Source organism: Chiloscyllium plagiosum, chromosome 33 (assembly GCF_004010195.1).
Source record: "Chiloscyllium plagiosum isolate BGI_BamShark_2017 chromosome 33, ASM401019v2, whole genome shotgun sequence".
Lineage (NCBI taxonomy): Eukaryota > Metazoa > Chordata > Chondrichthyes > Orectolobiformes > Hemiscylliidae > Chiloscyllium > Chiloscyllium plagiosum.
Window position 1 is genome coordinate 28,409,580 of NC_057742.1, and position 12,826 is coordinate 28,422,405.

Sequence of the window (12,826 nt, forward strand, 5' to 3'; positions counted from 1 at the left end):
GCTAATAGCATGCTGGCCTTCATAACAAGAGGAATTGAGTATAGAAGCAAAGAGGTCCTTCTGCAGCTGTACAGGGCCCTGGTGAGATTGCACCTGGACTATTGTGCGCAGTTTTGGTCTCCAAATTTGAGGAAAGACATTCTGGCTATTGAGGGAGTGCAGCGTAGGTTCACGAGGTCAATTCCCGGAATGGTGGGACTATCTTATGCTGAAAGATTGGAGCGACTGGGTTTATATATGCTTGAGTTTAGAAGACTGAGATGGGATCTGATTGAGACGTATAAGATTATTAAAGGATTGGACACTCTGGAGGCAGGAAGTATGTTTCCGCTGATGGGTGAGTCCCGAACCAGAGGACACATTTTAAAAAGGGGTAGGCCACTAAGAACAGAGTTGAGGAGAAACTTCTTCACCCAGAGAGTGGTGGGTGTATGGAATGCTCTGCCCCAGAAGGCTGTGGAGGCTAAGTCTCTGGATATTTTTAAGAAAGAGTTGGATAGAGCTCTTAAGGATAGTGGAATCGAGGGTTATGGGGATAAGGCAGGAACAGGATACTGATTATGGATGATCAGCCATGATCATAATGAATGGTGGTGCTGGCTTGAAGGGCAGAATGGCCTACTCCTGCACCTGTTGTCTATTGTATATTTCAAGGGACATTAAGAATAAGTTAGAGGATGATTTTGTTTTTCATCTGACACATACGATATGTGGGCAAAGTAAACTAAACATGGATGGCTGCAGAAAATGGGAAAGTCACTCACCACTTGATTGTAAATATTTACCCTTGATTTATGTAGGAAGGACCTTCTAAAAGCATTTGAACAAGGATATAGCTATTATATATCAGACTGTATGTTTATTCAATGCTATTTCAATGCTTTTGAGAATGTGCTGAGTATATAATGTATTTTCTTTCTTTTGTAAACTTCCAGGTAATGCTGAATACAGAGAGATTGATTAAACATGCAGTACAGGAGAAGCTAGCTGTCACTGTTTGTATCAATAAAATAGACAGACTCATTCTGGAGCTAAAGCTGCCTCCGACTGATGCATATTACAAACTACGTCACATTGTGGATGAAGTTAATGGATTGCTTAGGTAGACCATAATTTCTCTGTTTTAAAAATATATTTCTTAAATAAAATTATATATTTTTTCTACATTATTGAGGGGATTTAGTTTTTGTTATATTTTCAAAGTCTTTATAGTTTTAACCAAATCTACTTTCTTTTGTTTTTGGCCAGATTTGATTTCTTAATATTTGTATGAACTGAAAAAAGCTGAGTCAGTGACACATGAAGGGTATGTGCTATAAACTGTCTCAGCAAATGCTCAGTGCACACAGTGAAATTGCAAATTCATCCCTCGTTATCTGCTTTTGTTTCAAGATGAGTCAAATTAAAGGAAATGTTATTTTAGTTTTAAGAGCACAATATTTCCATATTTGACCATGTATGAATTATGGACAAATTCATCAGCCAGAAATGTCTCCAAAGGCACTATTGATCCTGTTTTAACATTACCACCTCACAGAGCCTGAATTAGTGTTAAAGCTACCTCTGACCACCCTCCTTGAATTATTGTTTACCTAAATCCTGCTTTTTTTATGAGAAGTGACTGACTAAATGTGGATTGATGAATGCTTTTGGTTTGGCAACATTTCTGGGACAGGCTAAGCTCCTTGTATACAGAATTGAAGAAATTGTGAGTGGCTTGCCAATACAATGTATTGTGGGCAAACAGCACTGCAGTCTTGACAAAAACAATTACCACAAGTAGAACTAAATTAGGGATTGTATAATGTTTTGCAAGTAAAATCTAGTAACTAGTTTAAGAGAAGCATTGTCAGAGGCCTAATTTAGGATTTCTGTTTTTTTTGGTTAATAAGAATATATTCTGTAATGCACATGGATTACAGAAATTATGGTTTGAGAGGAGACTCTTTGCCTGTTGCTGCTGTGAAGGTGCCTGCTTTCCAGCTGGAGCTAGCAACTCTAATCTCCTTTATCTACCTTTTAGAGAAACTCAAACTGAACAGGAAATAATACAACTCTTGTTTAAATATATTTAATGGCTCCTTTTTTCTCTCTCTCTCTGCCTGTAGTGTCTATTCAACAGATGAAAACCTGATTGTTTCCCCTCTGTTGGGCAATGTTTGCTTTGCTAGTTCTCAATACAGTATTTGCTTCACCCTGGGATCATTTGCCAAGATTTATGCTGATACATATGGTGAGCATTAGTTATAATTAAAGATGACAAAACATCTGGCACTTAACGTACATCCTTTGTAACACCAGTCTGCATGTGGTGGTCTGCTTTGTTCATTTAGCATAAGTTGAACACATTGACAGACAATACAGCGTGTTCCTATATGAAATATAAGACTTGGATAATATGAGCATACTTAAGTTACTTTATGCATGTTCACAATCGCAACTAAAAAGATTAACACAGGTCTTCATCAGAAACAATCTAGTATATATAAGTGTAGAATGGCTTCTTAAACACACCATTGATCAGAACTAATCATGAATAGTGTGGAAATGTTCCCTGAAGAAAAACATACTGACCTTGGAAGGCATCCAACAGCAATTCGTCAGGGTTGATACTTGAAATGAAGGAACATCCCTATGATGATAGATTTGTTACTATATTCCTCAGAGATGAAGCATTTAAAATAACGAAGTTCTCCCTTTAGAACAAGGATGCAACATCTCAGAACTGAAAGATAACAAGATAAGGAAAGATTGAGCAGAACAGGGTTCTGTTCTTGGAAAAGAGAACAGTGATTAAAGGTGACCTTTATAGAAATCTGTGTAAAATGATTTGATTGAGTAGATATACAAAAGGTCTTTTTACTTATTGGGGAGACCAAACCTTAGTAACTGTAAATATGAACTGGTCATCAGTAAATGTAATAGAGACATTCAAGGGTGTTCTTTAACTCAAAGAGTGGTGTAATTGTGGACCTCACTATCATAAAGAGTGATTGAGACAAATTGTATGCATGCATTAAAGGAAAAACTGAATAAATTCATGAAGGAAAGAATGGAAGGTTATGTTGGTTAATTAAAGAGGGCCAGAAGAGGTTCATGAGGAGTAGAAACACCAGTTTAACTAATTGGATCAAATGGTCCAGTTCTATAAATATGTGGATTATCTTAATCTATTAGCTCCATTTGTTAATCCAATTTAGTTTCTTCCAATATCTCCTCTGACAAATCAAGTATTGATATTAATTAGTATTAATATCACTATTGCCCTCAGTAGGAACAGGAAATGTGCAAAGATGTGCAGGTTAGGTGGATTGGCTCTGCTGAATTGCCCCATTATGTTCAGGGATGTGTTGTTAGGTGGGTAAGTTGTGGTAAATGTGGGGTTACAGAGGTAAGGTGGGGGTCTGGGTCTGTGTTGGATACTCTTCAGTTTGTTATTGCAGATTCAAAAGGCCAAATGGCCTCTTATTGCATATTTCAATTAAGTAATGGCTGATCATCTAATTCACTGCTAATTTCCTGCAATATCTACATATCCCTTGATATTATTTTTGCAGTTTTTGCAGCTGTTAAATCTAGCCTTCTTTCGAGGTGCCAGTTGATTGTGAATTGACTGCTTCCTCTGAGGGTCTGTACACCAGGGGATACAAATCTGGCTTTCTAAAATCAGAGATTACGAATTGCCTGGGTTTTCTATAGTGCACAACTTTAAATATGTACTCCACTGATGTGGATATGTTGTTCAGGAGAGTTGGCGGGCATATACTGTTTTGTGGTTCGTTTAGGTGCAGAGATTGCAAACAAATTAGCTGCTTCCATATCCCTTTGATATCAAAGTTTTAAAGGCAAAAATTAGAAATTCTGCATTTAACATGTTTTATATATAGCACTACTAATATGGGGATTTCCTTTGATCATTCAAATCACAGAGCTAGCATGTGGGCTTCCAAATCATGAAATCCCAGAAAATAAACTGAGCAGAACCAGGAAAGCATCGTGACCTAGAACCAGAGGCTAGTTCTAATACAGTCTCAGTATTGTTGTTGCTAACCACTTCAAAAACAATCATGTTCTCTGAGGAAAATAAAATTGCAAGAATTTCTCGCTCAGAATTTTTTATATGAACCTAAAAATAAACCTGCATCATAAACACTTTAAAGGGGAGAAGCTGTATCTATTCATAACACCTTTTCAAGTGCTCTAACAACTTTCCAATCCCGCCTGATATATTGTGTAAACTATGCGAACATCCTGACATCAGGTACGCTCTTTGTTTTTAACCTACAATCCACTTAAGGTGCAACTTTTCAGTGCATGCAAGAAAGTGAATATGTAGAGTGAACGACAACATTGTTCCACCTGTTTTGCTTTGTTGTTTTTTCTGTCACACGGCATCAAATATTGTTTTCATCCAATCACACATGCATTCCCAACTAACTCTATAGTTTAGTGATTTCCTTCTCAGCTTCCCATGACATGACATAACTCTCTCACTCTTCTTTGAACCCAACTCTACTGCAATGGACTAATTCCCTGTTCCATCTCTAACTGCCATGATACATCCAGCAATGTGCACACAGTGGCTATACATAGCGGAAAGTGAGACAATAGTAGAGAGAAGGTTTTGTATATACACAAAGATGAAAAATTAGACAAAGTCAAAACCAAAAATACTGAGTATTAATTGCAAAGAATAGAGTATTGCTGCAGTTACTGTCCAAAATGTGCAGTTTGTTTTAAAAACATTTCTCAATTTTTATGTTCTTTTTCTTTACAGGGGACATTAACTATATGGAGTTTGCAAAGCGTCTGTGGGGTGACATTTACTTTAACCCAAAAACGTAAGTTTGAACCCCTCATTTTGGTTCAAACCTTGTGATCCTAATACCAAAAGAACGCTGATCTATGTTATGGCCATTTTTATAAAAATTTATGCTTGTCAAAGTGAAAGATATTGGTGGTGGGAAATGGACTTTATCTATTTCTAGGAACTGGGGTCAGTTATGATACAGATGAATAAAATATTCCATTTGCTGTTCCATCACCAGGCCCTAGACATGGAAGGGTAACATCTGATTCTCTGGATGTGGGCTTCACTTAGACATTCAGCAGCTGGAAACTGTTCAGAAGAGATTTATCGGTTTGCTTGAGTTACATAGATAGGCTTGATAAGCTGGGACGTTTTTCACTGGAGCATACAAGTTTATAAAGTAATGAGCGATACAGTTAAAGTTAACGGTAGTTGTCCTTCCCTCAGTTGGGGGATTTCAAGAGTAGGGGTCACATTTTTAAGGTGAGAGGGGAGAGATTTAAAAAAGACATGAGGGGCAAACGTTTTACATGGAAGGTAGTTTGCGTGTAGAATAAACTTGTTGAGGAGGTGGTGGATGTGGCTACAATTAGGATGTTTAAAAGACATTTGGATAAGGACATGAATAGGAAAGGTTTGGCGCGATGTGGGCCAGGAGCAGGCAGGTGGGACTAGTTTAATTTGGGATTATGTTAATCACGGACTGGTTGGACTGAAGGGTCTGTTTCTGTGCTATGTGACTCTTATGACAAGCTTTTTTGAAGGAGTGATGAGCCTCTTGAATCCCTGCAGTCCATATGCTGATGGTTTTCCCACAGTGCTGTTAGTAAGAAGTTTGAAGATTGTGATCCAGAGACATTGAATGCTGATGTTCAAGTTGGGATAGAACATAAGCCATACAAAAAGAATTTAGCCATTCAGCCCATCGTGTTTGCTCCAACGTTCAATCATGGCTGATTGTTTTCTCAACCCAATCCTCCTGCCTTCTCCCCACAACCTTTGATCCCCTTACTAATCAAGAACCTGTCTATCTGTCTTAAATACACCAAAGACTTGGCCACCACATCCTTCCATAGTAATGAATTTCACAAATTCGCCATCTTCTGGCTGAAAAAATTCTTCCTCATCTCCATTCTAAAGTGTCATCTCTTGGCTCTGAGCCATCATGTTTTAGTGTTCCTACCAGTGAAAACATCTTTATTTCCACTCTGTCCAGGCCTATTTGAATTTTTATAAGTTTCATTGCTATTCCCATTCATCCTTGTAAATTCCATTGAGTACAGACCCGAATCTTGAACCGCTCCTCATGTGACAAGGTCTTTATTCCCAGGATCGTTCTTGTAAACCTCTTCCGGGCACCCTCTAAGGCCAGAACATCCTCCTTTAGATATGGGGCCCAGAAATGTGCACAAAATTGCAAATGCGGTGTGACCAGAGTCTTATTCAGCTTTAGCAGTATATCCCTGCTCTTGTATTGTCACTTTCTTGAAATGAATGCTAACATTGCATTTGCTTTCCTAACTGCCAACTGAACCTGTATGTCAATCTTGAGGTGGGACTCCTGAGTCCTTTTATGCATTAGATTTCTGAAGCCTTTCCCCATTTAGAATGTAGTCTCTGAGTTTATTCTTTCGACCAAAGTGTACAAGCTCACACTTTCCCATATTATATTCTATCTGCCACTTAATTGCCCACTCTCCTAGTAAATCCTCTGCAGCCTCCCACTTCCTTAACACAACTGAACCCACCATCTATCTTAATTTCATCTGCAAACTTAGCAACAACGCCATCAGTCCCTTCATCTGGATCATTAAAATATAACATGAACAGTTGTGATCCCAACACTGGCCCCTACGGAATTCTGGTAGTCACCAGATGTACGTGACTTTAAGCTTTTTGAACCCCTGCAGCTCTTGTTGCTGTAGATAGGCAAGATCAAAGCCTTGGATATTGCAAAGGAGCCTTGATGAGGGGTTGCAACATCGCAAATGTAGGTAGTATGTACTGCAATAGTTGAAGATAGTGGGTCAGTTAAGGAGACTGTTTTATTCTGGTAGTGTTTATTTTTCTTGCATTTTGATTTAGCCACACACATCCAGGTAAAAGTTAACCTCTCATTAATTTCAAGAATTATAGTAGATACAATTTACAAATGAATACAGATTTGAAAAACGTGAAACATCTTACCACCAAAACAGTGGATTACCTTCTACATGACTTAAACATTTGTGCAGTATCCAATTTTCCATAATCAAAACCACTGAAGGCATATCAGTCAAGCACCAGAAATGGGAAATGACCTGTTCTTAAACAATGTGAGGATGCCTTTGTATTACAAGTACAAACTTAAAATGAAGCAGTTTTACTTTGGAGCTACATTGCCAATGCAGTACAAATGTAACCTGAATTTCGAGTCAGAACTCAACCTGCCACTAAGCTAGAATCGCAGTGACTTCTCTCCAGTGTCAGTTTTGACTTTACATTTTGACATCAACACGGAACAGTGGCTCCTCATCAGTGCCAAATTTGGAATGTAAGTGCACTCTAGGCAATTTGCCCTGCACTCCACTGGGACATTTTCCAGAGGCTAGCTGTGTAACATTAAGCTAAGTGTTTCTTAAAGTTTGATTTCCAGCTGATGAACACAAAGATATATTCTTGTTGCAGACGGAAGTTCACCAAGAAGGCACCGACCAGCAATTCTCAGAGAAGTTTTGTGGAGTTCATTCTGGAACCTGTTTACAAGATCCTTTCTCAGGTAACTATATCAAAACGATTGACACACTACATGGTGTATACGTTTATTATACTAACAAAATAGACAGTATATAATTGATAGAGTTTCACGGCAATAATTTAATCCAAGTTAAAATCTTACAGATGCTGGAAGTCTGAACAAAACAAAGGTGAATTGTTGTGATGTCTTCACAGCCATTATTTGACTTATTTCAATTTACCTAAACCCTATTATGCCCCTTCCCCCACCCCCCAAAAAACTTTTTCATATCCTATTTATAATTCTTTAACTCAACCTCTGATATGAAAAAATGTGAATGATTAACTGTGTTCCATCACAAAACCACATGATGAAACATTTGTTTATTAGCTGCAACTGGACACCCAAAAATGTTTGACCACATACATTCTTGATTTTGTTTGCAGTTTAGGAAACCCTTTCTGTGGGAGTGAGTCAAGGAAAAAATGTTTCTTGTGTTTTCATACAAGTTTATAAGCCAAGAATGTAGATTTTCATTCTGCTGAGAAACTTATTAAAGCTTTGTACTTGCAATGCACAGGTTGTTGGTGATGTAGACACCACTCTGCCACGTACATTGGATGAGCTTGGTATTCATTTGACAAAGGAGGAATTAAAGCTCAACATCAGGCCATTGCTGCGGCTCGTCTGCAAGAAATTTTTTGGTGACTTTACAGGTAATTAAATGCTCAGCTTCTAAAGATTGCAGGAAGTGTTGCATATTTCTTGTTAGTTTGATGCTTGGTTTGCAATGAAAACTGAATGTGCTCAAAATTTAGAAGAAAACAGAAAATTGAGGAAGGAGAGTCTGCATTAACTGGGTGAAACTTTTTTTAAAAGAGTGGCCTCATTCTTAAAACTGCTTGAAGAGAGTATATATGATATATAAGTGGAAAAGACTGCTCCAAATATTATATTTTGTACTCTGAGTTTCATGGAAGAGCACACAAGTGGTGCTTTAAAGGGACATGGCTAAGGTGAATATTTTAGAATTTTAATATGAAGAAAACCCTAGACTGTTCATAAATTAAGCTGTTGGAAATGAGCTTGAAAAACGTATTTATTTTATTCACAACGTTTTCAAATCTGGATGGTTCAGCACTTAATATTTTCAAGTTTATTAACTGCAATGGTTCATGTGTAATTTCTATCATTGGCTAGTCGTAAAGATTTGACTGCAGTATCATAATTTGTAACTTATTATGGCAATACAGTGACAATCTTTTACCTAGTATTTACTGAATTACATTTATCCATTCAGTCTCTTTTAGAACCTGATTATAAACAAAGATAATCCAAAAATGAGAATATATGATTCAGTTCAGTGGATTTGAGGCATTCTGTTTTAGTGTGGATATAGTAGGCTGTCTTTATGGAAGAGGTAGTGTACAAAATGTCCTGTTACTACTTGATCTTATCTCTACTTACTAATCCTCAATAGCCAGTGTAATTTTTCTACAGGGTTGGTAGATATGTGTGTGCAACACATCCCATCCCCACAGTCCGGTGCAAGGAATAAAATTGAGCATACATATACAGGTAGCCTGGATTTGGATCTTGGCGAAACTATGCTTGAATGTGATCCTGATGTAAGTGAAGTTTTCTTTTAAAACAATCTTCTAAAAGCTTTTACTGGTAATGATTTTTTTTAGTCTGTATAATCCAATAATGATGCAACCAATAACCTGATCCATGCTGATCACCTGAAAATGCCAGGGCTAACACCACTTTTCGGTATCTAATGCCAGCTCAATGGAGAGATTAAGAGTTTGAAGTATTTTCTTGGTGGTATTTCATCTGCTGTAGAGAGCTAACTGCTATGATACTTGTTTTCTTGACCAACGTTTCATTTTGTCAGTTTACTGTAACTTGGTATGACGGTGGAACCCCTTCCATAGAATCCCCAGTGTGGAAATAGGCCCTTTGGCCTAACAAGTCCACAACAACCCTCCGAAGAACAACCCACCTAGACCCACTCCCTCACCCCACTATTCTATATTTACCCCTGACTAATGCACTAACCCACACATACTATGGGAAAGTTAGCATAGCCAATTCATCTAACCTGCACATCTTTGGATTGTATTTTTTGTTATTGCACAGGGCCCTTTGATGTGCCACACCACTAAGATGTACAGCACAGAGGATGGAGTACAATTCCATGCATTTGGTAGGGTGTTGAGTGGAACCATTCATGCTGGGCAGCCAGTGAAAGTACTTGGAGAGAACTACACACTGGAGGATGAAGAAGATTCACAAATTTGCACAGTGGGTAGGCTGTGGATTTCAGTTGCAAGGTGCTTATTCAAAGTGTTTCTACTAATCAGTTTGGCTGCGAATTTGAATGAAGTGGATAACAGTTTCCATTCTAGATCTACAGTCTGCTTTCTAGATGATATGAAGTTATGTATAGTGAGCATCCAAAGAGACCTGGGGTTCAGGTGCGTAGATCTTTAAACATGTCACAAACAGGTGCAGAAAATAAGCAAGAAAGCTCATGGAATGCTGGCCAGACTGTTCAGAACAGAGGGTGGTGCAGAGGAACCTCGATTATCCAAATGAGATGGGCAGGACAACAAGTTGTCAATGAAGTCTGCTCCCCTTTCTGGAGACTAGGCAGCAGTACACCATGGGCTACTCCTGTTCCTATGTTCCTATCACCACTGTTGCATTAAAACAAATCTATTGTTTGTTAGACAGTTCCCCCCCCCCCAAAAAAAAGCCAGATATGCGATATTAGTCACTACTCTTGAAAATTGTTTCCATTGCTCTTCTTTGTAAAGGGAGTAAAGTTAGTTAACTTGTTATGCCCCAATTTATTTGGTTGTTATATCTATCACGTTTATTACTTTGCCTGATACATTGGATGGATTGCACATTGGCTCCCATGTAGAAATCTGTTGGATGCTAAATAATTCACAGGACCTTGTCCAAGTTATTATTTTCTTGCTGTTCCTATTGATTCTTCATAGAATACAGCATTACCTATCTGACAAGGTGGTTACCATGACCAGATATTTGATAATTCCATTGAGGCATTTATTAAGAATTGACTGAGTGACATAACTTGGTGGTTTTAGCATAATAAAAGAGCTGGAGGTACTTCACATGTATTATACAATGATACTTGATCCACATAAGGTGACAGTAGAATAGATGACCATATGTTTAGTCAAAGAATTAAGTGTCAAAGAGGAAAGCGAAGTACAGTGGCAAGATGCCCAAGTTTAAAGATGCAATTTTCCTTCTAGACTTTCAATTCAATGAAAATACTGGGCTCAACAGTACCTCCCTTTGATGCCCTGGACAGGATTAGAAATGTATCTTGGTAATGGTGGGTACTTATCCATGGCCTTGATGTGCAGCACAGGCTTTCAGTGCTCCAAAATCTTAAACTGATTACAACATAACAAGTGAAGAATGCATTCAGTATGGTGTCTCCCACTGTTAAAGTGTGTTACCTGAGCTACCAATTCACTAAGGCAGCTTCAGGCCAATCCATATCAAACACTGTGCTCTAAAAATTCAGCTCCTATTTTGAGAGTTATGAAAAATGTCAACAGGGCCAGCTGAGAAAATTTGCAATAGTGTAAAACAATTAACATCATTATAAATTAGCCAATTCATCTAAGTATACAAATTAGGAGCAGAATTAAGCCACTTGGTGTCTCAAGCATGTACTGTCATTCAATAAGATCATGATCTAAGCATTCTAAAAGAAGAAATCAGTTCACCTTATCAACCTATTTTAATGTAGCTTTTGAAGATAGTTCCTGGATCTGGATCTTTGCCAAAACTAATTGTTTCTTCCTTAGTCCATGCCCTATCTGTGTACAAATCATTGAAATCTGTACATTTGATTTTTAAACATATTGTTTGTAGACAAATAGAACAAGAAACAGGTAACAGTATTAAGCAGCATAATTGCATATCTGACTGGTTAAAATACAAAAATAGGTTCATCATTGATTTACATAATTATAAAATTATTAAATCCCTCACTGTATTCTCCTCTAACCTAAAAATGTTATGGTTTATCCTTCAAGGTATCATATAGAAGTTAACAGAGTTCCAGCTGGTAACTGGGTGCTCATAGAAGGAGTAGACCAACCCATTGTAAAGACAGCAACCATCACAGAACCAAGAGGCAATGATGAGGTAAAGCACATCACTGTCATTAAAGATAGCATCTGAAATTGAATTTGATCAAGAATGAAGGTGGCTCAGTGGTTAGCAATGCTGCCTCACACCACCAGGTCCCAGGTTCAATTCCAGCCTCGGGCAACTGTCTGTGTGGAGTTTGCACATTCTCCCTGTGTCTGCGTGAGTTTCCTCCATGTTAAATTGCCCATAGTGTTAGGTGCATTAGTCAGAGGGGGTGGGTTGCTCTTCGGAGGGTCGATGTGGACTTGTTGGGCCGAAGGGCCTGTTTCCACACTGTAGGGAATCTAATCTAATAAACTATAATAAAATACTTTTTGTAGATCTTGAGACAAAAACAACAGCATGTAGATTAGATTAGATTCCCTACGTTCTGGAAACAGGCCCTTCGTCAGCCCAATAAGTCCACACCAACCCTCCGAAGAAAAACCCTATATTTACCCCTGACTAATGCACCAAACACTATGGGCAATTTAGCCTGGCCAATTCATCTGACCTGCACATCTTCAAACTATGGGAAGAAACCGGAGCACCTGGAGGTGACCCCCACAGACGCAGGGAGAATGTGCAAACTCCATACAGTCACCCAAGGCAGGAATCGAACCCGGGTCCCTAGTGCTAGGAGGCAGCAGTGCTAACCACTGAGCCACCATTCTACCCCGTGTCTATGTTATGATTTACTGGTGTTTGCCATGGAACTGATCAGTTAATTGATTGCTTAAAATTCGCAGTCACTGGTAAACTGGTAAATCTTAAAAAAGAAATGCCCTGACATGCAATGCAGTGGGAATAAATTTCTGTAGAGATTCTATTGATTGTTAAATGTAAAATTGATAGGAAAGTCACAGGCACAGATCAAAAGAAAATTAAATAGTATTTGGGTTATTTCTGGGCAGAATGTTCTAAAACTTGAAGATATATGAGCAGAATTAGGCTATTCATCCCATTCAGTCTGTTTCACCATTCAATCATGGCTGATATGCTTCTCAACCCCCTTTTCCTGCCTTCTCCCTTTATCCCCATACTGATCAAGAATCTATCTACTTCTGTTTTAAAAACACTTAATGACTTGGGATTTTCCAGCCTTCTGTGACAATGAA

The 12,826-nt window shown here is 38.3% G+C and overlaps 1 protein-coding gene across 3 annotated transcripts in view; it reads left to right on the forward strand.

Annotated features, from left to right (window-relative positions):
* Positions 1–12,826, forward strand: part of eftud2 (elongation factor Tu GTP binding domain containing 2) — a 52,465-nt gene that overhangs the window by 18,819 nt on the left and 20,820 nt on the right. For all 3 annotated transcript variants that reach the window (XM_043675200.1, XM_043675202.1, XM_043675201.1), the window contains exons 10-17: positions 936–1,102; positions 2,109–2,233; positions 4,778–4,841; positions 7,478–7,568; positions 8,107–8,242; positions 9,027–9,154; positions 9,669–9,862; positions 11,612–11,723. In XM_043675200.1, coding sequence (XP_043531135.1) covers positions 936–1,102; positions 2,109–2,233; positions 4,778–4,841; positions 7,478–7,568; positions 8,107–8,242; positions 9,027–9,154; positions 9,669–9,862; positions 11,612–11,723 — 1,017 coding nt within the window. The remainder of the gene's footprint in view (positions 1–935; positions 1,103–2,108; positions 2,234–4,777; positions 4,842–7,477; positions 7,569–8,106; positions 8,243–9,026; positions 9,155–9,668; positions 9,863–11,611; positions 11,724–12,826) is intronic.